The sequence below is a fragment of the Erythranthe guttata genome, chromosome 2 (assembly GCF_056151865.1).
Source record: "Erythranthe guttata isolate IM_541 chromosome 2, IM_541, whole genome shotgun sequence".
Classification (NCBI taxonomy): Eukaryota; Viridiplantae; Streptophyta; class Magnoliopsida; order Lamiales; family Phrymaceae; genus Erythranthe; species Erythranthe guttata.
Window position 1 is genome coordinate 14,382,986 of NC_142534.1, and position 27,868 is coordinate 14,410,853.

At 35.3% G+C, this 27,868-nt stretch overlaps 1 protein-coding gene and 2 long non-coding RNA genes across 5 annotated transcripts; all 3 read right to left on the reverse strand.

Annotated features, from left to right (window-relative positions):
- Positions 1-2,085: 2,085 nt before the first annotated feature.
- LOC105969454 (uncharacterized) lies at positions 2,086-3,687 on the reverse strand. The gene is made up of 3 exons (XR_016030107.1): positions 3,354-3,687; positions 2,524-2,595; positions 2,086-2,355 (listed from the first exon to the last, which is right to left on the reverse strand). It is a non-coding gene; the product is annotated as an uncharacterized LOC105969454 (long non-coding RNA).
- A 4,095-nt stretch (positions 3,688-7,782) lies between these two features.
- Positions 7,783-10,012, reverse strand: LOC105966325 (uncharacterized). 3 transcript variants are annotated; one of them, XR_016029371.1, is made up of 5 exons: positions 9,700-10,012; positions 8,896-9,176; positions 8,417-8,489; positions 8,204-8,300; positions 7,783-8,017 (listed from the first exon to the last, which is right to left on the reverse strand). It is a non-coding gene; the product is annotated as an uncharacterized LOC105966325 (long non-coding RNA). The 3 variants fall into 3 exon arrangements; XR_016029369.1 differs by having other exon boundaries at positions 8,901-9,176; positions 9,700-10,010; XR_016029370.1 differs by lacking the exon at positions 9,700-10,012 and adding an exon at positions 9,626-9,673 and having other exon boundaries at positions 8,901-9,176.
- A 12,547-nt stretch (positions 10,013-22,559) lies between these two features.
- LOC105969387 (mitogen-activated protein kinase kinase kinase 20) lies at positions 22,560-23,535 on the reverse strand. The gene has a single exon (XM_012994142.2). The coding sequence runs from the start codon at positions 23,520-23,522 to the stop codon at positions 22,560-22,562; it is 963 nt and encodes a 320-aa protein (XP_012849596.2). The 5' UTR covers positions 23,523-23,535.
- Positions 23,536-27,868: the final 4,333 nt, after the last annotated feature.

Consider the following 27,868-nt stretch of genomic DNA (forward strand, 5'->3'; position numbering starts at 1 on the left):
ATCGGAAAATTGAAAAAATTGAAACAAACCGCTTAATAAAAATCGTAAATTGCAAGAGGGTTTTTTTTCTTTTTTTCTTTTTTTTTTAACAAGCAAACAAGAAATTTTATTAAGCAAGATGAACCGATGGGAAGACAACACCTTCACCACCTATACGTGACCGAACCGAAAACAATATAGCCCGTACTACTGCATGCTACTTGAACCAGCAGCAGCTGCTCTATCGTCAACTATGTTCGGATCATTCTTTCGAAAGTTGATAACGAAACGGGGTCCGTTTTCGTTTTCATGTTCATTGTTGATGACTCGATAACCCCAGACTTCGACCCAATCGCCTTTCTTGGCGTTGTGCTGAGCGATGAGTTTATTCCATTGTTTGTTAATAGCTGTTTTGTTCAAGCTTGCCCATAATTTGTAACACAGCTTATAAAGATTGCCGTTTTGATCGAGCCCGGTTAACTCTAACCCTCGTGGTTTCTCTTCTTGATCTCGGGGAGTTAATACATCTTTCCTTTCTTCCTCTGTCAGAAACTCCAACATCTTTTCTTCTCTGTTCACCATCAGCCTATTCAGACCTGGATTTACGTCGGATTCTTCCAGTTTCTTGCGGTACAAGAAAACAGGTCGTCGGGTATTATTACTACTACTACTACTACTTGACCCGTTTTCGTTTTCGTTTTCGTTTTCGTTTTGGGAGTTGTTGATTATTTCCATTAACCCTGGAATCTCCTCCAGCGGAACAGCAGCTTCTTCTTCATTGCCGATGCTGGTTTTCCGCTTCGATTTCCTCGCCACCGGTGATTTTTTCTCCGCCGCCGATTTCTTTTCGTCGTCGGGTTTTGCCTTCTTGTTTTTCCGGCCGTTAACAGGGGAGGTGGGGCCCACTTCTTGATGATTCATCGGAGGAAAAGATTGCAGTGGCTCCGGATCGTGACTTCCGTCGAACTTCCTTTTCTTTGAGGGTTTAAAATTCATCGGAATTTTTGTACTGTCGCCGGAGGAGGAGAAAGAAGGGAGGTTTCCGGTGATGATATCAGCGGCAGCGGCGGCAGCAGCTTGAGATGCAGGAACACGCTTTTCTTGAACATCATCGGGTGGCAAGACCGCAACTGGGCAGCTGCTGCTCGGAGTAGAGGAATATTCCGATGGTGGTGCTGGTGGGGGGTTATGAACATCTTCTTCGTGGACGGCGGCGGAAGAAGGGTGGATTCCGGTGATGACATCAGCGGCAACGAGAGATTCTGGAACACGCTTTTGTTGAACATCATCTTGTGGCAAAGGCGGACTTTGGCGGCGAGGTGTCGGAGCAAAAGAATATTCCGGCCGTGGAAATTCAACCCCAATTAACAACTTTAATATCTCCATTCCAATTAATTAATTAATTTCTGGTGATTAAATTGATTTTCTTTAATTTTTTTCTTAATTGTCGATGGGTAATGAGATTAATTAATGGTGGTGGGTATATATAAGCAGGTGATGGAGAAAGGGTTTTGTAATTGTATTAGGAAATATTTTGGATCTCCTTTCCTTGTTAGAACTGGACATCTAATCAATATATTATGGAATTAATTAATTAATGTTGGATTCTATTTTTATTTCCTAATTCAAATCCACTTCTTCATCTTCTTCTACGTGCATTCCAAACTAAAATCACACATAATTTCAAATTAAATTTCATTGTTAAAAAAAACTAATTTTAAAAGATGAATTTATGTTATTAATAGTATATGAATAAGTGTTGAACCCCATTATGAATTAAGGATGTTTATTTAAAATAAAAAATGTTATACTTTAATTGCCATGCATAAATGATTCTTGCGATTTGAAACTCAATTTCACTTTCTCGTGTATTTGACGAATATTTACTTATGCTAGGAACTTCTACCCCATATCCCATATATACCTTTTTGGTATCAATATCTATGACCAAGTGTTGTTACTAGGATTTGATCATCTGACATGACATTTTTTGCGTCTTCCATTGAAGTTTCTTCTAATTCCATCATTTTATTATACAAAATTCAAGTACATATCAAATATAAACGATAATGTGTCGTTAAATAATAAAATTATCAAATATCATACAAAAGCAGATGCCGCATCAGAATTAACAAATTGGCCAGTTTTGTCCACATGAGTTTTTCTCCATAGCTCAATCTTGTTTGGATTTGCTTGTTTAGAATGCATGAGTGAATAGTATAATATTTTTTCATCGCATAAGTGAATAGTATAATCTGACAAAAATAAAATAAAATTACATACCATCTTTTTATAGCGAGAAAGGTATCTGATCTTCCCGAAAGTGTGGCTGAAAAGCATTTTATCTTTATTGTTTACATTGGTAGTTGATCTCTCCTGGATTGACATGTAAAAAGTATTTTATTTATTAACTTTATCGTAAGAGAAATAAAATCTAACTATGTATCTTTTTTCTTTGGACTCAAGATTTTGTGAAACTTTAAGGCTATAAAAATGCATGTGCCATCTACGAAGATTGTATAAGAATGGTTGAAATTGTATTACCTTGAGTGAGGCCTCTACTATTAAATTAAGTCAGATATCAAGTTGACGTTGTATCTCCCTCAACCTTTTAATCTGCAAACGAGAGTTGTCATTAATAAAAAATACAATTTGGAAGCGGTGAATTATCTGCCCTAAGAGTACCTAGCTTTGTTTACTGCCCTAGACAGAGCTAGACCTAGTACTCTGCATTACACAACAAAAATATGCCAAATACATTTACTCAGCTCCAACACACACACACACAATCCCACTGTATGTCTGTGTGTGTGTTTCTTGGAGAGATAGTAGTTTCAGGGGCCCTGGTGAGCATATATATATATATATATATATATATATATATATATATATATATATATATATATATATAAAAGATACTTTTATTGCTCTATGAACTTAAATTAAGGAAGATGGAATGATATAATAATAGGGGAAATGAGTGTGCAGAAGCAGATATGTTATAAGTTTCATCCATGAAGAGAACTGTGGGACTAACTAGATAACACTGCATAATTAAGAGACTAATAAAGGAATATAGAAAAATTAATATGAAAATAACTAGTTAACACTGCACTTGCATTGACGAACTTATATTTGCAACTTCCGTAAAATCAAATTACACAAGCATAGCAAGGCCATCAACACAAGCAAAACTAAAAAAAATAATGGAAAATACATGGATAAAAATCAACTTCGGATTATGTTCTCCTAACAAAATTTCATATAACAAAATTGGTGTTCATCACTCGAGAACAAAAAATAATCTGGTTGCTTTCGGTGTTGCGGGTTATTAAATTGTTCAAGGTAAACAAAAAATTCACTCATGAACTTACCGAATTGCTGTAAACGAGTCGACACCAAAAACGCAATTATTGAAACTTTACGTTCTCTTCTGAATCGATCGAGATTGATGGTGGCGGAGGCACCGGAAAGCTGACAGTGTCACAGTGGTGGTGGTGGTGGTGGCGGAGGCACCGGTGGTGGTGGTGGACGCAAAATCTAGAAGAAAGGGGAAGAAAATCGAAGAGAAATAATCTAGAGGAAAGGGGAAAAGTGAGAGAGAACGAAAAAAGGGGAGATTATTATGAAGTACAGTTTGTCACAACGTAAAAAATCTGGGAATGAATTTTAGTTTCTATGAATAAATAATTAGATTAATTTATGTATGACGAAGTACATTTTGTCACAACAAATAAATAATGTGACTAAATTACTTTTGTCATAAGAACATGAAATATTGTGGCATAATTGAGACCGCCAGTTAAGAAAATAAATTCCTACATTCTATTGTGACGATTTTTACTGTTGTCACCTAAAATGGAGTTTATGCGATGATATTCACTTTTGTCTCATAAATTATTCATTTATGAGACGAATTTATATTTCGTCATAAGATCTCCACTCTACTGTGACGAATTTGGATTTCGTCACAATAAATCGTCATATAAAACACTTTTTTTTGTAGTGTATGGTCAATTTATGAAAAAACCCCTCTTGTTTGGATGGTTACATCTACCCCTTACTCATCCACCCTTATGGTGTCAAATTCAACATAATCATCTAGATTTAGTTGAATGTGATATAAATTGTACTCGTTTTGTGTAAAAATACAGTTTCTGATGACCACAATCTGATATATACAAGCCAAAAAATACATATTATGAGCATTTTGCTTCAAAATGTGGAGTTTGAATGGGATAAAACGGGTACAAGAGTGACAATATTCCATAAAATCTAGAAGATTAATTCCACTAAATCTGAAACCGCAAGGGTGGATATGTAAGAAGATTTATAGTTGAGGGGTGGTTGTAATTTCCCAAATAGAAAGGATTTTCGTAATTTGACCATACTTTAGGGAATGGTTGTAATTTACCCATTAAATTTTGGTGAAATAATTATGGGAAATGATGAATATAGAACGGCTTTTAGTAAATGTAGGACATTTTTTTAATTGTAACTTTTACAGAACTGCTTTTAGTAAATGTAGGATATTTTTTTAATTCTAATTTTTATCACTATTTTAGAACGTATTTTAGTAGCTATAGACATTTTAATATAAACTAGCAAACACCTGTGCGAAATACTCTTAAAAGCAAACACCACCTCAATTTTTCTTCGATCTCTTTCTTTGAGCTCCAACTGTTAATGGAGATTGAAATATCACCCATTTTTTTTTCAAGTTATACTGTTAGTTTTTATATATATAATTCACTAGCAACTATATGTATTAATAAAAAATGCTTAAATAAATAATAAACAATACAATTTCCCAAAGCCTAAAACTTGAATGTTACCAAGAGTGTTAACAGTGCAAAGAATTCAAAGTCACACCAAAAAAAGCTACTGAGACGTGCATTATTAAGTGTATATTTTTACACTTTATCGTACCTTTTTATTTGAGCTTTTGGTGTGATTTAACGATAATTGGTGCTTAAAAAGTCGATTTATTGTATTTTAGGTATAAATTGAAGAATTGGAAAAGTTTGGGGTCAAAACTGTAATTTTAGAGAAAATATGGGCCAAAAGTGAAATAATCAAAAATCTGAAGAATTTGGCACGGGACGGCCGTCCTAGATTTACACCTAAAAATGGGACGGCCGTGCCAACTGCAGAAATTGGGCAGAAGGTTTCGGGGATTCTCGCGCGGCCGTGTGAAAATTGCACTGATTTTCGCGCGGCCGTGCCAAAACACGCTAGAGACAATTTTGGACTTTTAATCACACAAGGAAACCTAAAATCATCTACCAAGTTGGGACATCTATTTAAGCCCAAACCAAGCACGAATTAGAGGACTTTTGACACAACCTTGGAGCGAGAGGAGCGAGAGAACGAAGAATAGAAGACGGAGAATTGACAAATCTTCATCACAATTCTTCTTTCATCTATCTTTTCTTAATCTATTCTTTTTATATTTTTATGATGTTTTTCTTAGAGAACATGCGTAGCTAAGTTTTTAATTTAGGATTTTGTCGGAACCCTATGTGGGGATGGTGAACCCGTTTTCTTGAGATTATGCAATTATGATTTTATGATTATTTCTTCTACTTGTTATGATTGTTAATGCATGAACCTGATCAATTTATGTGCTTTATCTGTGATTATTGGGATTGACTCGACAGAGCTATTTTGATAATTAGACGGTAGGTAGAAGAGCCTTCGAGTAGTTTTCACCGGATGAATGTGTCAATTGCATGTGGTGTCGTAGACATACAGATATCACCTTAGGTAGCCATTTACGAGACTTGTTAGTTAATGCTTTATTTATAATTGGTTTGCATAGACATATAGTGAATCGTTTATGAATAATAGACTCATAATACACGCGACAGCGGGTTATGAGTAAATTAGTGTCTCGGGTTAATAATCATGAATCATATATTTCATAATTGAGGGGTTTTGGGTGAGCAATTCTTGCATAGGGGGAAGATAAAATCCTAGCTCCGTTTTTATTGATATTCTCTCTTGTTTATTTGCTTTCATAATTAGTTTAATTTATTTAGTTGATTAAATTTGACAACCTTGCGTAGGCTGGATAAAAATCATAATTGTTAGAATTTGGTACTTAGGATTAGATAATTTGAGTATTCCATGTGGGATCGACATCCGACTCTCACGAGTCCACTTTTACTACTTGTTTGCGATACGTGCACTTGCGTGTTAGGTATTTAGCACCCAACAAGTTTTTGGCGCCGTTGCCGGGGAATACGGCTAAATTATCTATTTATTCTAATATTAAATTTGAGCAATTTTTCTTACTTCAGCCGTTTTATTTATTTTATTTAATTATTATTATTTTTTTATTATTTAATTTTTTTTTAGGTACTTTTTATGCGATAATGGAAGAAGGGAATAATCGTAGGGGAGATGACCAAGGGCGCCTACCGAATGCGGCAGGAAATATCGTCAACGAGCAAGAGCAACTTCAGCTAATTAATCCACCACCTCGTCAACGAGCATTGCATGAGTACACCGTTCCAACACTCAATGGGTTTCAATCAAGCATCCAGCAGCCCCCCATTGAAGCCAACAATTTCGAAATTCGAGCGGGACTCCTTACTATGCTCCAAAACAATGGGTTGTTCAGCGGATTAGCTCACGAAGATTCACATCTCCACTTGGTCAATTTTCTCGAGACGTGCGACTTGCACAAGATGAACGGAGTATCGCCCGAAGCACTGCAACTCCGCCTGTTCAAGCACTCTTTACAAGGAGCAGCCCGAGAATGGTTACAAACTCGCGCACCGCACTCCATCTCGTCTTGGCCCCAATTAGCACAACTCTTCATGAACACCTACAACTCCCCAACAAAAACTGAGAGAATCCGGAGAGAAATACAAAATTTCATGCAAGAAGCCGGTGAAGCGCTATTCGAGACGTGGGAGCGGTTCAAACAATTAATTCGGAGATGCCCGAATCATGGACTTCAAGAGTGGAGGCAACTTCAAATATTTTATGATGGATTGCAAGATAATTCGAGAACGGTGCTCGATTTAGCAGCTGGCGGTATGTTCATGAGCTTGACCTATGACGAAGCGTACGAACTTTTGGAGCGAATCGCAAGGAACAAATACATGCGGGCATCGGACCGGTCAAATAGCGGAGCTGTCAAGACGGGAGGAATTTTGGAGTTAGACGGGGTCACCGCAATCACCGCTCAGTTAGAAAAGCTATCAAAGCAAGTAGCAGCTTTGCAGACTCAGCAAGTCCATGCAATCAACGGTCCCAACCAGTGCTTAGAAGAAACGGAGTCTCTAAACTACGTGAATGACACCAACCGACAACAGAGGAACCCGTACTCCAACACCTATAATCCGGGATGGAAAGATCACCCCAATTTTGTATGGGGAGGAAATCAGCAAGGACAAAGGCAACACTACAAGAAAAAGTCCTTTTAACAACACGCGAAGCACGTCGTCAAACTATTTCGACAACATTCGGGCGCACGTGGTTGACCAACATGTTGTTAAAAGTTACCGAATAATAACAACGTGCAACGTACGTGGTAAACAGCGTTGTCGTTTATATTACAACAACATACATCGTATGTTGCGCTATAGCATTCACAAGATTCATATGCATGTTGTGGCTGGTTTTACCACCACAGACCAGTGCATCTTGCAATAGAATTTTAACAACATTTATATGCATGTTGTAATTTTTACTTACTTTCACAAAAAAAAATTTACTATATATAAATAAATCAATATTTTCCATTTTCAAATAATTTACTGGAAATACAATAATTGAATAACAATTATCCATAAAAAAATATCATTTCATTAAAATAATTATTCGTTACAATAAAGTATCTATCATTCTCAAAAGTGATAAACTCATCTACATCACTGTTAGCCTTCCACAAACGAAACAAAAAATGATCAAAAAACAAGAAAACCCAATGTAAATTTTGTTTGATTAAGCAAAATAAAATAGAGCTCTTGTATAGGACATTGATGCTAACCTCTCTAGCTACCACATGGCATCGATACCAACATCTCTGTCAAGAAGAAAGAGCTTAGGTTATTTTACTAAAATAAGGTTGAATTCACAAACAAATACGAGAGAGAGAGAGAGAGTTCTTATCTTGTTTCGCTACGTAGCTGCAACACTTAGACTATAAGCAATCATGTAAGAGATAGTTTATGTGTAAGAGAAAAAGTTTATATACTATATTAATACTTACCACATTGCTATAACTGAAGTTAATTTCCGAGTCCGGCATCAATCCTGCTACCAAAACAAGAATCTCGAAAGTATTCTAGACTTATTAAAGTACAAACCTGTCAATTATGAGAAAAGAAAAGCTACTAAAATGAGCATATAAACAATAGTGAAAGCAAGTCCGATAAAACACATTTGATGCCAACCTCACTACCATGAATAAACAAATTCTTACCAAAATTTGTTAATTTGCTAGTTTATGTTTGCCCAAGTCATCAGATCTCAAGCGAATGATTACATGGACATTCCTGGAAAAAAAAAGATCTTTCTCTTTTGTTAGTCACCATAAAGTAGCAAAAATGGTTCAGGGAATCTTATTTGTATAACAACACATGTTCTTCTTCGATATATAAAAGGAACTTGAAGAAAAATTCAAACTGCAAAAGGTTACTCACAGTACTTTATATCCTACAAACCCATCAAACTACCAATATAATATTCATCTAGAAATCCCTACAACAACCAGTTCTGATTTCTAGAACAATACTTCTTCTATTTGCAATTCAGCCATTACCTTTCATTACAAAAGACAATAACTTAATATAATATATACCTACATAGATTGATAGAGGTGATCATAGTTTAAGCAAAAAAATTCTGCATATATAAAATTAATTTGGGGTGCACCAGCAAAAACGAGAGACATAGAGAGACCTTACATAGAGAAATCGAATCGAATAATTCGTTGTTTGATGGCCGTCTCCTGTCTTCGTGTGCGGTGGAGGTTTATCTGGTCGTAAGACTCTGTTTTGGCAAGAAAAAAAAAAAAAAAAAAAAGGAGGGGCCCACGCGCTTGACGGAGTGCGGTGCTAAGGAGCCACCGACGGAGGAGGAGTATCCACCACTGCGGAAGCCAAATAAGAAACCACCACCACCGTAGCCACACACTAAGCCGCATCGGCCTCCGGGCGAACGTCCTTCTTGTAGCTGAATTGCTTTAATAAAATATAATAATATTCAATAAAATGGGAGCATCAGAGAAGAAAAATAGCTTTAACGAAAACACAAAAATAATGATGCAAAGACACCAATGACAATCACAACATAAGAAAAACAATAACAAAACTGGCATATTCGTTTGACCCCATGAAATTAATGCTAGGAATCAGACTAACCAATACCGATGTGTAGACCGATCATCTAAAAATTCCATTCAAATAAAACATAGAAGAAAAAAAATATTAAGACCGACAAAATTGAAAAAAACATTTTAAATTCGTTCATGGGAAATGAAATTGAAAAAACAAATTAACAGAGTTCGCTAGCAAATCTCCTATAATTGTTTCATTCTTATGGAAATAAAATATAAAAGGGGAGAAACGGAGTCAACAATTTGTTTATGAAGAGTAGATAAGAACAATAGAAAGAAGATAATGGCAATTACATATGGGCGAGAAAGTCGGCGAAGTATACTATTGGAGAAGAAACGATGGCCAAAATTGAAGGGAAGGTCCTTACCAGAGGCCCTAATGGAGGCGAGGTTGTCCGCCTACGTAGGCGGCAGAAGCGGTGACCTCGATGCTCGTCGCCGCCTAAAGCGGCGAGCGCTTCGCATCGCTCTTCCCGGTCGGCAATCGGTGGAGTATAAGCCTAATTAAGAGAGGCAGCGGCGGACGTTGGATGAAAGGGCAATGTGCAGTGTATATAAATTGAACCTCTCCCCCTGGACGGTGGCCAACGAGTGTGAGGGGAAGAACGTGGGAAGGGGGGGAAGGGCAGAAATAAAATCGAAGAAAAGGAGAAGGCAGCGGCAGGTAACGACGTCGTTTTACATGTTTGGGGGCCAAAAAAAAAGGGAAAAGAAAATAATGTGGGGATAATTGAGAACATCCGCTCTTATATATATGTAATATATATTCACAATTATTTTACTCATAAACTACTACCAGTAGATTCCTCAAAAAGAAAAAAAAAAACTACTAGCACTAGAACATATTATATTATATATCAATACAAAGTAACATTAATTAATTTAATTTTTTTTTTTTAAATGTGTGCTCTTAAAAGTTAGAACTTATAACAAGACATGGTAACATAAATAATAATGCCTACAATTATTAAACTGGTCGTTCATTCGACAAAATTTGAATAAATTTACAACATGCAAGTGCATCTTGTAGTATATAGTAAATAATGACAAGAAACAACGCATCTTGTTATATTGGTTGAACATTGAATAATTTTACAATGTGCTAATGCACCTTGTAGTAGGTTAGTTTAACAACATGCAACCTAAGAGTGTTGTAAAATACATTGAGTTGTCGCTAATAACAACAGGCATTAAAAGCATGTTGTAGAATATATAATATTACAACATACTTTTCATGCACGTTGTCAATTATGTGTTGTTGAAAGTCATTTTTCTTGTAGTGCAAGCACCACCTCAAGCTCAACCTCAAGGTGGAGATCTCGCAAATATCTTGGCGCAATTTATGACAACCACCCAAGCCTCCATCCGAAATTTGGAAACACAGATGGGTCAACTTGCAACCCAGCTAACCGCGAGGCCATCGGGAGCACTGCCGTTAAATACGGAAGATCCTCGAAAGAGCAACATCGAGCAGTGCAATGCTGTAAGTTTAAGGAATGGGAGACAATTGGAGGAAGCCCCACGAAAAGAGAAGAGAAGTACGGTAATCGAGAAGACGAGTGTGATTGGGGAAAAAGAAGCAACTCACGAAGAATCACTATCATCAACAGTGAAATCACGAGCCCCTCCAATTCCATATCCTCAAACGTTTCTCAAGAAGAAGTTCGATGCCGAATACCAAGGGTTTTTGGACAAGTTGAAGGAGATTCACATAAACATCCCTTTTATCGAAGCCCTTCAAAAGATGCCAAAGTGGGTGAAATTCCTCAAGGATCTCGTGACAAAGAGGAAGAAATTGCAAGGGAACGAGATGATCCAACTCACGGAGCAATGCAGTGCAATTCTTACACGGCCCCTTCCACAAAAACTCGGCGATCCAGGTAAGTTCACTATTCCTTGTACTATAGGAGGTAAAAATTTTAGATCGCTCATTGATTTAGGAGCTAGCATTAATCTTATGCCTTATTCGACTTATAAAAATCTTGGGTTAGGTGAGATTGAACCGACGGCTATAACTCTTCAATTAGCCGATAGGTCTTTAGTTTACTCAAAAGGTATTTTAGAGAATGTGCTAGTAAAAGTGAACAAATTTATCTTCCCTGTTGATTTCGTTATACTTGATATAGATGAAGATAGGGAGATACCTCTTATTTTAGGGAGACCGTTTTTAGCCACGTCGAAAACTCTAATTGATTGTGCTAGTGGTGATCTTACAATGACGGTGCATCATCAAACGATCAAATTTAATGTTTTTAGTGCTAATAAAAATCCATGTGATAATAATGATTGTTTTGCTATTGATCTTATGGATTTTACAAATCATGAAAAATTTGACGTTTCGATCTTGGACCATGGGAAAGCATCTTTGAGTGCAAGAGATGATGGCGGAAACGGGAGTCGGAAGGAGCAAGTTTATTTTATGAACTCAATTCCAACTCTTCCGGGAGATAGTCAAAAGAGTTGGGGTTTTAAAGACGATGTTGGCAAGCCTCATGACATCAAGAAGAATAAGCGAACCAGTCGAAAGAAGAATCGGATCAACCCATTTATTCAAGACTACCTCCAAAAGGAAGTACGGAGATGGGTTCAAAAGCTAAGGAATTGAAGAGCAAGAACAAAGTCTGACTGAAGACTATAAACTTAGCGCTTCTCGGGAGGCAACCCGAGATTTTCGTTTTTTTATTTTATTTTATTTATTTTTCTTGTTTTGTTTTGTTTATTTATTTTATAAGCATGCAAGCTAATAAATTAAACATGTTTTTAATTTTTAGGACCAAAAATCGCAATTTTGCAGCTCATACGGCCGTCCCAAAACAAGGCTTAATTTCACACGGCCGTGTGAAAAATTTGGAAGCTACTGCCCAATTTTGGCAAATCGCACGGCCGTGCGGAAAATAGTTCAAAATCTCATACGGCCGTGCGAAACTCAACAGAAGCATAATAAAGGCGAGGGTGGAGAGAAAACCGGAGACGGCCAAGACGACTTATTCAGGTGTATTCTATCCTTAAACTTCGTGTTAATTACATTGAGGGCAATGTAAATTTTAAGTTTGGGGATGGAAAATTACTTGTTTTTATGTGCTTTATTTTTTTAGTTTGCATGCCTTAAGTTTTTTTTATTTGAGTTATTTTATTTTAGTTATTTCTTTCGAAAAAAAAAATTGCTTGAGATAAATGCTTCGATGAATCATGATGATGAAAGATGGTCGATGTTTAATGATGAAATTGCTTGTTTTATCTTGATTTTGATCGAATTTTGGTGAGGTTTTGATTCAAAGTGTCGTAAGAAGGAGTCATTGTTAGGAATCTCGAATTATGCGTTGCTTTGGTTGAAAGTTTTGTGTTTTAAAATTTGAGTTAATTTATGTTATATCATATGCTATTCGGTTTTAGAACTTGTCTTATGAATTTACAAAGTGAAATATTAAATTGTTGAGCAATTTGGGAAGTGATTTGGGCCATCTTTGAACCGTTTGAGCCTTTCAAGCCTACCTTTAAATTTTTATCATTCGAACCTTGATTGAGCCTTGGAGAAACGGTGTTCTTTCTTTTAGCCAATGTGTATAAGGTAGAATAAGTGGAGATTTTTGAACAGTTAACCCTTGGAGTTCGGTCGAAATTTTTTATAAGGTCCTTCTTCGTCGAAAAAAAAATTTAATAAAAAAAAAAATTATTCTTCATTGGTGGTTTCCCGTAACATTCGCATGATAGATATACTTTGTGCTTCCGACTAGTTTGTACAATAAGGAACATACCATGTTCTTGAGCAATAGACTTTGCCCACTCTTTAAATTCGTTTACACTACAAAATATTTTGTCCGATGAGAAATATTCACTATAATCGACTTCTTTAGACGACTTGAGATGATCCTGGTCCAAATTAGTACCAAAATAAATATATATTATAAAATCTGGTACATAAAATAGAAAACGGAAAATCTGGCACATAAAACAGAAAAAAAAAAAAATCACACCGAAATGAATTTTTTTACCTCACTTCCAATCTCACTTTCAGCTGTATCACCCTCCAAAACTATTAAATCCATGTTCTCGGTGATTGATGATGATTAATTGTGTTATATTCTCCCAAAGTAATGTTGATGGAGACTTATAAAAAAAAAGTTTGAAAGAATAAGATGAGATATATTACGCTTTGAATTTTAAAATAAAGTGTCTACGTTTACTAAAACTCTTCATTGGATAATCTGTCAAAATAATGTCGTTAAAAAAAATCTAAAATAAAGGGATTTGACAAAATATGGTGGGATACATATTTTTGAATATTTAAAATAAAATGTCCTATATTTACTAAAATTCGTCCTGCATTTATCACCACCCAATAATTATATACAAATTTTCATTCTCAATAGGAGAAGATTAAGAGAAAAAGTCACCCCAACAAAATTCATAATTTTCTCCAACTCTTAAGTAAAAGAATTGGGATTTTTTAGAGTAATTTGATAAATTAATAATTTTATATGAAAAAAGATAAACATATATTATTTTGATTTTTCATGTAATTTCATCAGTTAATTGCTCTCACAAATATAATACGAATAATTTTACTATTTAATATCCCTACAACTTACAAGATGACCCTTAAATAACCATTCAAGCAGTTACCTAAGATGACTCTAACTCTAATTCTTCTGACCTATTGCAAAAAATATTGAACAAAATCCAATTCATCCAGCCTGTTCACATGCATGAACTTTTAATAATAATGAAAATATGAGTGTATTTTTTATATTAAAAAATCGAGCGGTATTCGTGGTTTTATTAATAATAACTTACATTTTTCCACTGTTTATTTAATAAATATAAGGGCAAATTACGGCACGCTTGGGTATGGCCAAATTACGAAAATACCCCTCCAAAGGTAAATTTAGATTCTACTTTGTCGGAGACTATAAAGGCTTTGGAATTCGCCAAGGAACATCAATTCACAAAAAAAATCCTAGAGAGCGACTCGAGTATCATTGTTAAAGCTGTGGAAGAAGATGATGGGAGCTCTTTTTCAAGCTATGGTAATATTATATATTGCTGATATTAAATCTCTCGCCACCAGCTTTGAAGTCTTCAAGATCGGTCATGTGTTGCGAGAATGCAACCGACCAGCTAATGAAATAACAAAATTGTCTATTAGTTCTTCATTTCAGCTCAATTTTCTTCCAACTTTATTAGAGATATTGTAATTTCTGAAATTCCATATCAATGAAATATGATCCTTTCTTTTAAAAAAAAAATAATAATTTATGGAGGTTTAATTGTATTATGAATGTTTTATTTATGCATGGCAATCAGGCCCGTTCTTGAGAGTTCGGGGGCCCTAGGCAAGGTTTAAAGAACAACTGAAAACAGGGGCCCTTATTTGATAAAATAATTTTTATAGGGTAAATTACAACTACCCCCTGAGGTATGGTTAATTTACGAAAAATAGCCCTCTTGTTTGGATAATTACATCTATCCCTCAACTATGATTTTTTTCTTACATCTCCACCCTTATGGTGTCAAATTCAACATAATCATCTAGATTTCGTGGAATGTGCTCTAGTTTGTACTCGTTTTGTGTAAAAATACAGATTTCGTGGAATCTGATATATACAAGCAAAAAAACACATATTATGATCATCTTGCTTCAAAATGTGAAGTTCGAATGGGATAAAACGGGTAAAAAAAGTGATAATATTCCATATAATCTCGAAATTTTCACTAAATTTGAAACCGCAAGGGTGGACGTGTAAGAAGATTTATAGTTGAGGGGGTGGTTGTAATTACCCAAATAAGAGGGGGTGTTTTTATAATTTAACCATACCTCAGGAGGTGGTTGTAATTACCCTTTTTTGTAGTAATGGGTGTTCGAAATTGAATGTATTAAAAACTATAAATAATATTTTCTAAAAATGATGAAATAAAAGATTACGGGGTTCGGGGGCGGTGCCCCCGAAATATGTTTTGAAATGTATGAATATAAAGTAGCTAAAAATATGGAAAAAAAAATTCAAAATTAACAATATGATTTGCTGGTTCACTTCCTCCCGTGACGTATAATCTTTATAGCAAATAGACTTCATAAATATTTAAAAACTTGAATACACTAATGAATATTGATTCTGTTTTAGAATAAAAATAAGTAATTGAGATATTATAAATTTAATATTTAGGGGCCCCAAAGTTAAGAAAATTGCAAAAATATTTATTGATTATTTAGCTTAAATTTATTTTAGAACCGATGTTCCAAAATATAATATATATTATTTTTTAAAAAATAAGTACTAATATATAAAGTGTAAATAAAATAATTTGGGGGCCCCAAATTTTCGTAAAAAATCGGGGGCCCTAGGCGACCGCCTACTTCGCCTCCCCTCAGAACCGGCCCTGATGGCAATTAAAGTATTACATTTTTTTTATTTTAAATAAACATCCTTAATTCATAATGGGCTTCACTTATTCATATACTTTTATTAATGACATAAATTCATCCTTTAAAATTAGTTTTTTTTAACAATGAAAATTAATTTGAAATTATGTGTTGTTTTAGTAAATTAGTTTTTTTTAACAATGAAATTAATTTGAAATTACGTGTTTTAGTTTGGAATCCACGTATTAGAAGAAGAAGTGGATTCGAATTAGGAAATAAAAATAGAATCCAACATTAATTAATTAATTCCATAATATATTGATTATATGTCCAGTTCTAACAAGGAAAGGAGATCCAAAATATTTCCTAATACAATTACAAACCCTTTCTGGATCACCTGCTTATATATACCCACCACCATTAATTAATCTCATTACCCATCGACAATTAAGAAAAAAATTAAAGAAAATCAATTTAATCACCAGAAATTAATTAATTAATTGGAATGGAGATATTAAAGTTGTTAATTGGGGTTGAATTTCCACGGCCGGAATATTCTTTTGCTCCGACACCTCGCCGCCAAAGTCCGCCTTTGCCACAAGATGATGTTCAACAAAAGCGTGTTCCAGAATCTCTCGTTGCCGCTGATGTCATCACCGGAATCCACCCTTCTTCCGCCGCCGTCCACGAAGAAGATGTTCATAACCCCCCACCAGCACCACCATCGGAATATTCCTCTACTCCGAGCAGCAGCTGCCCAGTTGCGGTCTTGCCACCCGATGATGTTCAAGAAAAGCGTGTTCCTGCATCTCAAGCTGCTGCCGCCGCTGCCGCTGATATCATCACCGGAAACCTCCCTTCTTTCTCCTCCTCCGGCGACAGTACAAAAATTCCGATGAATTTTAAACCCTCAAAGAAAAGGAAGTTCGACGGAAGTCACGATCCGGAGCCACTGCAATCTTTTCCTCCGATGAATCATCAAGAAGTGGGCCCCACCATCAACGGCCGGAGAAACAAAAAGGCAAAATCCAACGAAAAGAAACCGGCGGCAGAGAAAAAATCACCGGCGAAGAAATCAAAGAGGAAAACCAACAGCGACAATGAAGAAGCTGCTGCTGTTCCGCTGGAGGAGATTCCAGGGTTAATGGAAATAATCAACAATAACTCCAAAAACGAAAACGAAAACGAAAACGAAAACAAAAATGAAAACGAAAACGGGTCAAGTAGTAGTAGTAGTAATAATACCCGACGACCTGTTTTCTTGTACCGCAAGAAACTGGAAGAATCGGACGTAAATCCAGGTCTGAATAGGCTGATGGTGAACAGAGAAGAAAAGATGTTGGAGTTTCTGACAGAGGAAGAAAGGAAAGATGTATTAACTCCCCGAGATCAAGAAGAGAAACCACGAGGGTTAGAGTTAACCGGGCTCGATCAAAACGGCAATCTTTATAAGCTGTGTTACAAATTATGGGCAAGCTTGAAGAAAACAGCTATTAACAAACAATGGAATAAACTCATCGCTCAGCACAACGCCAAGAAAGGCGATTGGGTCGAAGTCTGGGGTTATCGAGTCATCAACAATGAACATGAAAACGAAAACGGACCCCGTTTCGTTATCAACTTTCGAAAGAATGATCCGAACATACTTGACGATAGAGCAGCTGCTGCTGGTTCAAGTAGCATGCAGTAGTACGGGCTATATTGTTTTCGGTTCGGTCACGTATAGGTGGTGAAGGTGTTGTCTTCCCATCGGTTCATCTTGCTTAATAAAATTTCTTGTTTGCTTGTTAAAAAAAAAAGAAAAAAAGAAAAAAAACCCTCTTGCAATTTACGATTTTTATTAAGCGGTTTGTGTCAATTTTTTCAATTTTCCGATTTGATCTTGAATAGAAAAGCCATTTATTTAATTTTACATAATTGTATCGAATTTTTACGATTCAAAATGTATATTATTTTTTGTGTTAAAAAATAAAATTTACCATATTATTTGAAATAAATAAAAATATTATAAAACATGAATTAAATAAGATTTTTTTCTTTTTTTTTTTTTATAAAAAACATCAAACGTAATATAATGTAATTAGAAAGTCTCTTTTGGTTCTGAATTGGCATTGAATCATAGGACAAAGCTGTTTTGCTTGTTGATCTTAGATCCGCAGCTGCAACTTCTTTTGATTCTAACAAATATAAATATATATAAAAAAAATTAATAGTATATATAACATAAACTTAGTGACTGAATTAATATAAGGCGGCGGATATATACAAGCCTATTTCCTTATTAGTTCAAACTCATATAAATGAGTTTATTAGTTCAAGCCCGAAAATTAATTTCATTTATTAGATCAAGACCAAACAGGACGAATATACCCTTATCAATAAATAATACCAAAATACAAAGAAACTCTATTTTTAATTTGTTCAAGACCAAAAAATAAAAAGTAAAAAAAGTAAAAAAAGAACAAAAAAAAAATAGAAAAAAAATAGAAAAAACTCACAACTGCCGCCACACACCGCCGAGACACCGACCAACGAGACTTCCACCGCGCCGATAAGGACCAGCGACCCACCCACCGCACCACATCCACCGCACCATCACCACCACCCCACCACCACCAACAAGTCCTTTTTACTAAACTTTTGTTTGTTAATTCAAAAACATTAATCGAGCATCGATTCTTAATAAATATGCGTGGATGAACATTAATCTATGCTTACTTCTTGTTGAGTTGCAGTTTTAGCCGATTTTGGAAAAACAATTGAGATTGAAATTGATTTTTTTGTGTATTTTCTTTGGTTTCCCAAATCGGTTTATCCAGACCGATTTTGTACACGAAAATCGGCGTCACAATGCCGATTTTTGTTAACCAAATCGGCGATACAACGCCGACTTTACAAGTCAAAATCGGCGTTGTAACGCCGATTCTTTTTTTTTTTTTTTTGATTTATGTTTTTTTATTTGGTTTTGAATTTCATTAAGGGTAAATTAGTATTTTTATGTTGTAGGTCTTGAATTAATAAAAAAATGAGCTTGCATATATCCGCCGCGTTAATATAAATATAAGAAATATAACGTTCATACTTATATCCACGTTAGCTCCCCCACCGGAGTACTTCGACTACCTAATTGTTGACGGCGACGCTCACCGCGTCCACAAAAGTCAGATGATTTCTTGCAAGGCTTGATTGATGAATACAAATACAATGATCGACCATTTGCTCTCTTTCCAAGAACCAGAGCCTGAATCCAACACAGATCCTCAACAATGGCTTATAATCTGAACACAGAGCTACCGAGAAACGCCGTCTGTAGACCGCGTCGACAACAAGCCGAGTTCGGTATCAACTTCACATCGATGGAAGAGTGCAATCGGTTGGCAAGTCAAGGAAGGTAGCCCGATGTGCGGGTGTGCCAATGACCGTTTGGGCAAAGAACTAGCAAGTGATTGGCAAGGCAAGCAAAATGTGAAAAATGCAAGGCAGATGGGCTGTCTAGCAACCGACGGGGCTGTTTTGGGCCGTTTGGTGCACGCGCGCGCGCCCGAGCAAGGCAGGCCCCAACAACCGACCATATGGGCAGTTTTGAGGGAAGTTGCGGAGCGGTTGAGGCCTGGAATGCATGTAGAACTGCCTCTTATTACTTGTAATAGTTGGCCAAGTGTTAGACTAGTGTGGTGCCAAGTGACCCTAGGTAGTTTTATGTGAAAACTACCTTCTTCATTGTATTTATATGGCTTTGAGTGCACAAATCCGACCCATCTAGCATTAGAGAGTTCATATTGCAATTGTGGGCATTCTGAGTGAGGATTTTGTGTGTACACCTTAGTCTCCCTTGTATTCTTTGTGGAGAATTAATATAAAGGTTGGGCGTTGCCCGTAAACGTGCTTGTGTGTTGTTTGCCGCTGCATACTCTTGTTATTGTTTACTTTGGCTTAAAAGACTTGTTTTTGTGCTTTTTGTTGGTTGACTGATTTTGGTGGGCAAATCAGACCGTACAAGCGAAAAAATCTTGAAGAAAGAAACCCCTGTAACACCATACATATTGATATATGGACTTGAAATTGTAATTTGTAAATAAACTCATATATACAAAAATCTATCTTCTTACATTAGAAATTCAGAAATATTAAGACATGTAATTTGTAAATAAACTCATATATACAAAAATCTATCTTCTTACATAGAAATTCAGAAATATTAAGACAGAAACAGATTAGAAGATCAAATTTATAAACTAAACAATGGAAAGATGTAATTTTTATCACTAATAAACCACGAATACCGCTCGATTTTTTAATAAAAAAAATACACTCATATTTTCATTATTATTAAAAGTTCATGCATGCAAACATTATAGAAGAATTAGGTTAAGAGTCATCTTAGGTAACTGCTTGAATGGTCATTTAAGGGTCATCTTATAAGCTGTAGGGATATTAAATAGTAAAATTATTCTTATTAAATTTGTGAGAGAAATTAGCTGATGAAATTACTTGAAAAATCAAATAATATATATTTATCTTTTTCGTATAACATTGTTTATCAAATGACTTTAAAAAATATATATATATATATATGAACTTCTTTTAAACTTCGTTATACCTTGTTTTCATTGGTTAACAGATCCCTAGTTGGCCAGGGTTGTACTTCTTGGGCCGTAAATTACCCATGGAATTGTGCAATCTCTGGGTAAATTCCACTTTGTACATTTGAAATATAGTTGTTTCTTAATTTGCACCCAAAAAAAATTGACTGCATTTTTACCCTTGAAATACAATAAATCATTCGTAATTGGAAGAATTATTTTTCTTTTTTACGCTATTCTTTCGGTGCAGAATGCCAATTCAAGTCGTTCTTGTTTTCACAACACTTCAACTCAATTTTGAAGTTACTAAAATGTACTCATCCAATGACTTCAGAATTGTATTTTTTTTTTTTAAATTATGTCTAATTTTTTATGACCAAATTAGCGAGAGAGATGTAATTAAGGTGGTGTTTGCAAATGCTTTTTGAAAGTGATTATGCGGTTTTTTTTGCTCATAATCTGTTTTTACGTGTTTGCAAAATCAACTTTTGCTTTTGCTTCTCTTAAAATAATCTGCTTTAAGCTACTTTTTTAAAAGCACCCCTAACCCTGCTTTTTCTATTTAAGTTCATTTTCTGGAATATTTGCAAACACCCCCAACTTTTAAAAATAAGCACTTAAAACTAACTTAAATCACAATCACTAACTTCTGCTTTTAAATAATCATTTGCAAACACCACCTAAGTCTTTTACTGGAATTAGTAAAAAGAAATTGATATATTCAACTATGGTATTTTCATCTTTTAATATATTGATTTTAATGGCTAAAAAGCTTTTTGAATCCCTAAAATATAGCATTTTGGCATTTGGCATCCCCAAAAATAATTATTAGCATTTTACGTCCTCGAAACGCAAAATTATTCACAAAGCATCCTAAATAATTTTTTTGTAAAGTTAATAAGAGAAACTTAATCTTTCTAATGGTATTTGTTTAGGGTGAAAAAAACAAAATAAAAATGTTATTTCTTTCCACCATTCAATCTAATTTCGGAAGTACAACATGCAAAATAAATAAACTCATTAAATTAATTGAAAATTAAATTTTCTTATAGAAAAACTTTATCTCCATATTTTTTTCAAATTGGGAGATTGATAGGTTTTTGTTGTCATATTTGAAAATATTTGCTTGAATTATTATTATATAAAAATATGACTACTGAAAAAATATTTTTTTAACTGAGTTTGCACCATTAATATGAAATGACAAAAAAAAATATTAATTTTACAGTAAATTAAAAAAACCCAATGAGAAAATTTATAGTTGATCACTTTTAAATAGACATATTCTAGAAATATGTTGGAGGTTGTGACATGTTATAGATTTCTAAGAACTTCTAGAAACCACTCAATTCTACTGGCACTTGACTTTCTAGAATATATCAACATTCTCTCTAACTGTATGATTAAATTAATGCTCATTACACATTAGGAGGTTGAATAGTATAAAATATGAGCAATATTTCATGTGTAAGCCTATTGAACAAACTTGTTAATACTTGGAGTAATAGGAAAACCTATATGATCTATACTTAAAAAGATAACAAACAGTTTGAGAAATTTCAGTTTAAATATTCATGGAAAAATTCAAAATTTCTTGCTGAAATTTCAAAATTCCTTATGAAAATTTGAGAGTAACATACTTACGCGATAACTAATAGCTAGTAATTATATAATAATCCGAACATGGTTGATGATAAAGCAGATGCTGGTTCAAGTAGCATGTAGTAGTATTCTCAATTCAGCTTGAGTAGATTCAAATATTCGGTTTGTTTTTGTGTTATGAATTTTCGAGTTTAGGGTTAAGATTTATTAATTTATTAGGTTAAGGGAGGTACGTCGTATTAGGTTATCAATCTGTTGCGATTTATTAAACGGTCCGGAAACGAGTTAGCTCAAGCTCCTGCTTCTGTTTTCGGTCTTGTATAGGTGGTGAAGGTGTTGTCTTCCCATCCGCTATTGCGCTTGTGATTTACGATTTTATTCAACGGTTCGTTTCGATTTTCCAATTTTCCGATATTTTTTAACACGCGTGATTGCTGCATTTGCAATCTTGAAAATCTTGTGTCAAAATCATGCAATAATTAATTTTCTTATATCCAAATTAAAAAAAAAAAAAAAGACCGAATAAAGATTATAAGTATACCGAAATAATATATATATAAAAGATTAACCTAATTTTGTGCCAAAGAAGAAAAAAGGTTAAAAATAAAATACTTCATGTATATATTATGTAAAGAAGAACATATGAGTTTAATTACAAATTACAATAATTCAAGTCCATATATCAACATGCATGGACAGTAGCACTTTTTGGTATGTGAAAACAGTGAGGCACTAATGAATGAATCCCGTGCGAAAATCTTGACGACAAAGGGCCGTGGTGATGGTGGCGGCGGTGGTGGCGGTTGTGGTTTTTGATGAACGGATGATTAAGAAGCATGTCGGCTGTCCACCTGGCAGTCGGATCCTTAATGAAGCACCTCTTTAGAAAATCTTGAGCCTCTTTGGAAATCTTCTTGGTTGTCGGAATTTCCGGAATAGCATCGCTGCAACCAATCTTGAATAGAACATCTTTGGCCGTCACGTGTTTGTCGAAAGTCCAAGGCGAATTCCCGGTCAACATATGTAGAACAGTGCACCCTAACGACCACACATCCGACTCCGGCACGTATATTTGCCTAGATATTGACTCCGGCGCCGCGTACAATACGGTCCCCCTGAAATCACCGTTGTTGCCCTCGTCGGCTAATCTCACACAACTCCCAAAATCTGCAAGCTTTGCTTCTTCTTCCCAATCTCCATCATCGTGGGTGTGTTTGAAAAGTAGGATGTTGTGTGGCTTTACATCGCAATGGACGTACCCGAGTTTGTGGATGTGACTCAGTGCGGTGAGAATTGACTTTGTGTAGTGGCTAACCATCTTCTCTGGCATGACTTTTCTTCCGGTGGCCATGCGGTCGATCAGGCAGCCGCCAGATGCGTACTCCAGCAGAATATTGTAGAGTTGTTGGCCGTTCTCGGTGGTGTAATCTTCACGAAAGCAGCGCAGAATTGACGCGCATCCATTGAATTTGTCGAGCAGATCCTTCTCCTTTGACAGAGATTTCGAATCTGATTCTTTCGCTGATTTTACTGCCATCAACGCCGGAAGGCCGCTGGCTTGTTGGTGGCGGCTGGTGCTTCTGGCGATGGATACGAACCCAAACGAACCTTCTCCCAATTTCTCTCCCCTCGTCCAGAACTCCATCTCTCTCTCCTCTTTTTCTTTCTCTCTCTCCCTCTCTTTTTCTCTCGTTTTGTGTTTTGATATATATATTTTGAGAATAATGTTGCATGGTGGTGATATATATAATGCACGGTAGATTAAAGAAGTAATTGTATAGGATAAGGATACAACAAAATTATGTTTACAAATCCCTCTAATATAATACACGGAAATTTAACTTTCATACGTAAGTAAAACCTGATTTGCTTCAAACATCTTAATTCACTATTAAAGTTTGATCAGCTTTAAAAATTAATATTCTTCATTGTGTATTGACGTTTTTAGATAAAATCAAAGAAGTTATAAATTACATGGATATGCCTAATTGGTCCAACCCAATGGGTCTACAAATTATTTACTTACTGGGCCACGAGCCCAATATCGAAAACCACTATCACCAAGGCCCAATCACCTTCAAGTAAGGTTTGGGCCCGACAATCTCGACTAACCTATAAATAAAGGTTTGAACTCATTCCTCAAGGTACGTCATATTAACTGAGCAATACTACAACTGTATTCTCTGGACTATTTTCTATGATCAGCACGTCTGACTTGAGCGTCGGAGGGGTTTCCGCCGGATCAACCCCGGCTTAGTTCATGTGTTCTATAATCGCAGGTACCTCAGGATCATCAAGTTGTCAAGCTACTGATCCGCTTTGCTCTCCCAGTTCGTTTTCTACACCACCCCAGGTGATCTAAGTAATTAGCATCATCATACATATATGACCAAGCCCTAGGGTTTAAGGTCCTAGACTCCCAGACGAAAGTAAAAGAAGTTGTCTATCTCACACAAATGAGGAAAAGGAAAAACCGTAGCTTTGGTAATTTGCATTCACCTTCCCTGAACTTTGATCTTTTGGCAAGTACACCCAAAACGTTTAACCTTGTAGCATATACACCCTCAAATCCATTTTTCCGTCACACGTCCGTTAGTTTTAGGGGTAGATTTATTAACGACTTAGTTCGTTTCAGTTAATTTATTTACGTTTAGTTAACAATTAGATTTTAGGGTTTTTTTCAAAAAAGAAATGCAAATTGGGGGAGTTTCCTGCTCTAGGGCACGAAACGTTCGAAAATTTGACCGTTTCGTGCTTTAGAGCATGAAACATCCCTTCAAACTTCGAATTCTTAAGCAAATTAAACTACCATGTATTCCAATTTTTGAATTAGTTTATGCTCTAGAGTATGAAACTATAAAAAAATTGATTGTTTTGTGCTATATGGCTCAAATCTTAGAACTTTATGATAGTTCGTGCTGTAGATCGAGCACGAAACATTCATTTTTTTTGATAGTTTTGTGGTGTTCAATATCACGAAAAAAATTCGAGCAACTAATTTTACCTCATAATCGTAATCCAAATCGGCGATTCAGATGATTGTTGTTGCCCTTTAAATATTATCGAAACAAGTATCAAAATCTCAAAATTTCAGAAATTGAAAGTAGAGAGACTTTGGAATTTTTAGGAGTGTTTTGAAATAATGACAAAAATCCTGCTACGACCTAGTAATAAACCTGCTGCAAATAGCAAGCCCCTTATATATATTCGTTTGTTCAAAATTTGCATAAGCAATAACTTGTTCTTCATTAATTAATTATATATGATTTCTATCGAAGGCCGGAGTTCAACTTTTTTAATTCTTATTTATTGCTTGTAACTGATCAAGTGGTTCACCGAAACCCAATTCTAATTTAAAACTCCCACAACGATCGTTTAAAGCAAAACTAAAAACAAAATAAAAAGGCCAGAAGAAATGGTTTAAATTTCGTTTCAATTTTACTAGTGTCGCGTCTAGATACTAAAACCATACACATTCGAAAACAATATATTAGTGGCAGATGAACTCATTTTTTCAAAAAAAAAAAAAAAAAAAAAAAAAGAATTGAGTGAGAAAAAAATGATGAAACGAGTGGAAGATGTAGGGAATTGTACCAACTCCAGTTTTCTTTGTTTTTCCTAAAGAGAAGTACTTGTGCATAAATAATGGAATTTTGATGGGCCTAAGCCCAATATTGAGAAACGAAGGAAGCCCAATTTTAAAAGTTCGAGCCCATTTGGGCCCAATCAAATTTATAAAGCTGTATTACGAGTCCAAGTTTATATTCGCCTAATCACGGTTTGTTTGATGCTACACCAGGTGAAATACACCGGGTGATTATTAACCATTGATCTGCACACAATCACACACACCCATGTGTATGTATTTTTAACAATCTGAATCTCAAATTATTCCTATAAAATAAGACTACAAACATATATATATATATATATATATATATATATATATATATATATATATATATATATATATATATATATATATATATATATATATATATATATATATATAATTTTACTTCCTAGCAAATTAATCATATCAAACCTATTTTTAAGCACGTCGTCCCGAACTCTTTTAAAAAGGGCAATGGCGTGGAGGTCGTGATTTGTTTAAGTACATTCCATTTTTCAGTTTCACAAAAAAACCAATCGGTCGAGAACTTTGTTGATACGAGTTCAAATACTTATTTATATGACAAATTTACCTCTATTGCTTTGAAGACATTCATTCATAATTTGGATCCCTAATTTAACCTCACTTCACCAATTTTGACCGTGTGATTTTTTTTTTTATTCTTATTATTATTTTGTTTTTCACATTTCTCTTCCTTCTTAAATGTTGTTGTGTTGACTCGGTCAATACACCAACATTAGCATAATAAAAGGGAATATTCATAGTCGGTCAATGTCAGTCAAACCGGTCAATGGATGAAATCGAAGTGAAAATATAGTTTGTGGGGGTGAAATATTCAACTTCAATAAACTTTAAATTATACTCTTCCGTTCTATAATATCTGTCACTTTAGAGAATTTTTTTTGTTTCATATTATCTGTCAATTTTAATTTCCAACACTTCATTAATTATTTAATTTCCAGTTTATACCCTTATAAACTCTTTCCAACACTTTTTTTTAACTAATTTATCTCTCTTATTAATTATAAGACAAGGTCATTTTAGTCTAAAAGCATACATTTTCCTAAAATCAAGACCACATTTAATAAAATTATTAATCTTTGTGCAAAGCTGAAAAATGACAATTAAATCGGACTAGAGGGAGCACTTCATAATACTCTCTGAAATGATTTGTGCAGGCACATATTAAACAGTCAGGCACATTTTTTACCATTCTTCAAAAAACAAAAAGTGAAAAAACTCAAAAACTCTCTCAACCATTCGATTTTCTTTCGCAAAGCCCGTGCAAATCGTCCACAAATCGGAGGTAATTTTTACGTTTTTATGATCCTCTTGTTATGTAGATTACGAATCCGAAAAAAAACCGAAAAAAATCGGACTTTGGCCTGCTCGTGTGAATTTACACGAGCGCATCCACTGCGCTCGTGTAAATCCACACGAGCAGGCCTTGTTAATTTTTTTTTTTTTTTAATTGCTCGTGTAAAAACACACGAGCGGTTGCAAAGGGCTCGTGTGATTTCACACGAACGCTTTTCAACCGCTCGCGTGTTTTTACACGAGCATTTTTAATTTTTTTTTATTTTTATTTTTATAAATTTATTTTTTGAATTATAAGATGCTCGTGCAAAAACATGCGAGCATTTCAACAGTGCTCGTGTGAAATCAGACGAGCACTGTTGAAATGCTCGCATGTTTTTGCACGAGCACAACAATTTAACTTTTTTTTTTCATTTCATTATTTAAATGCTTTTTTTTATTATATGAAATATTAATAAAGTGCTTATTTTCAATTGTAGATGGCAGGAGGAGGCCGGGGGAAAAGTCTTATGAGTCAAGTTGCCGGTAAAGGCAAGAGCTTAATGAAAGCCTTGAGCGGGAAGGGGAACAATCCGGAAGATCCGGATCGCATTGGAGACCGAGATGTCCTTGCTTCCGCCCGTAGAAGAAAGCAGTTAGCTCGAGAAGCAGCGTTACAGCGGGAAGAAGAGAGACTGGGACGAGAAGTTGTTGCAGCTGGAGCCGGACCCTGTGGACCTACACGCGACCTCCAGCTAGCTCGTAGTACATTGCCACATGCCGACGACGATGATGACCACAACAACAATCCCGATAATGTGGATACTGACGAGGAGACGGAGGAAGATGATGAGCTAGATGTATATCAGGGTCGTAGAGGTGGTCGTGCCTTACCCTTTCCGCAGCTGCCTGGTCCGGCGTACTTGGAGGGTCCGTGCGAGGGAGGGCCACAAAATTACGAGTTTATGCGATGGTTCAAGTCGCATATAGCGATGTACATTTGGGAAGGATATGTAAGTTTTCTGTCAACACGTGCTTTACATAATTCTTATATTATTCAT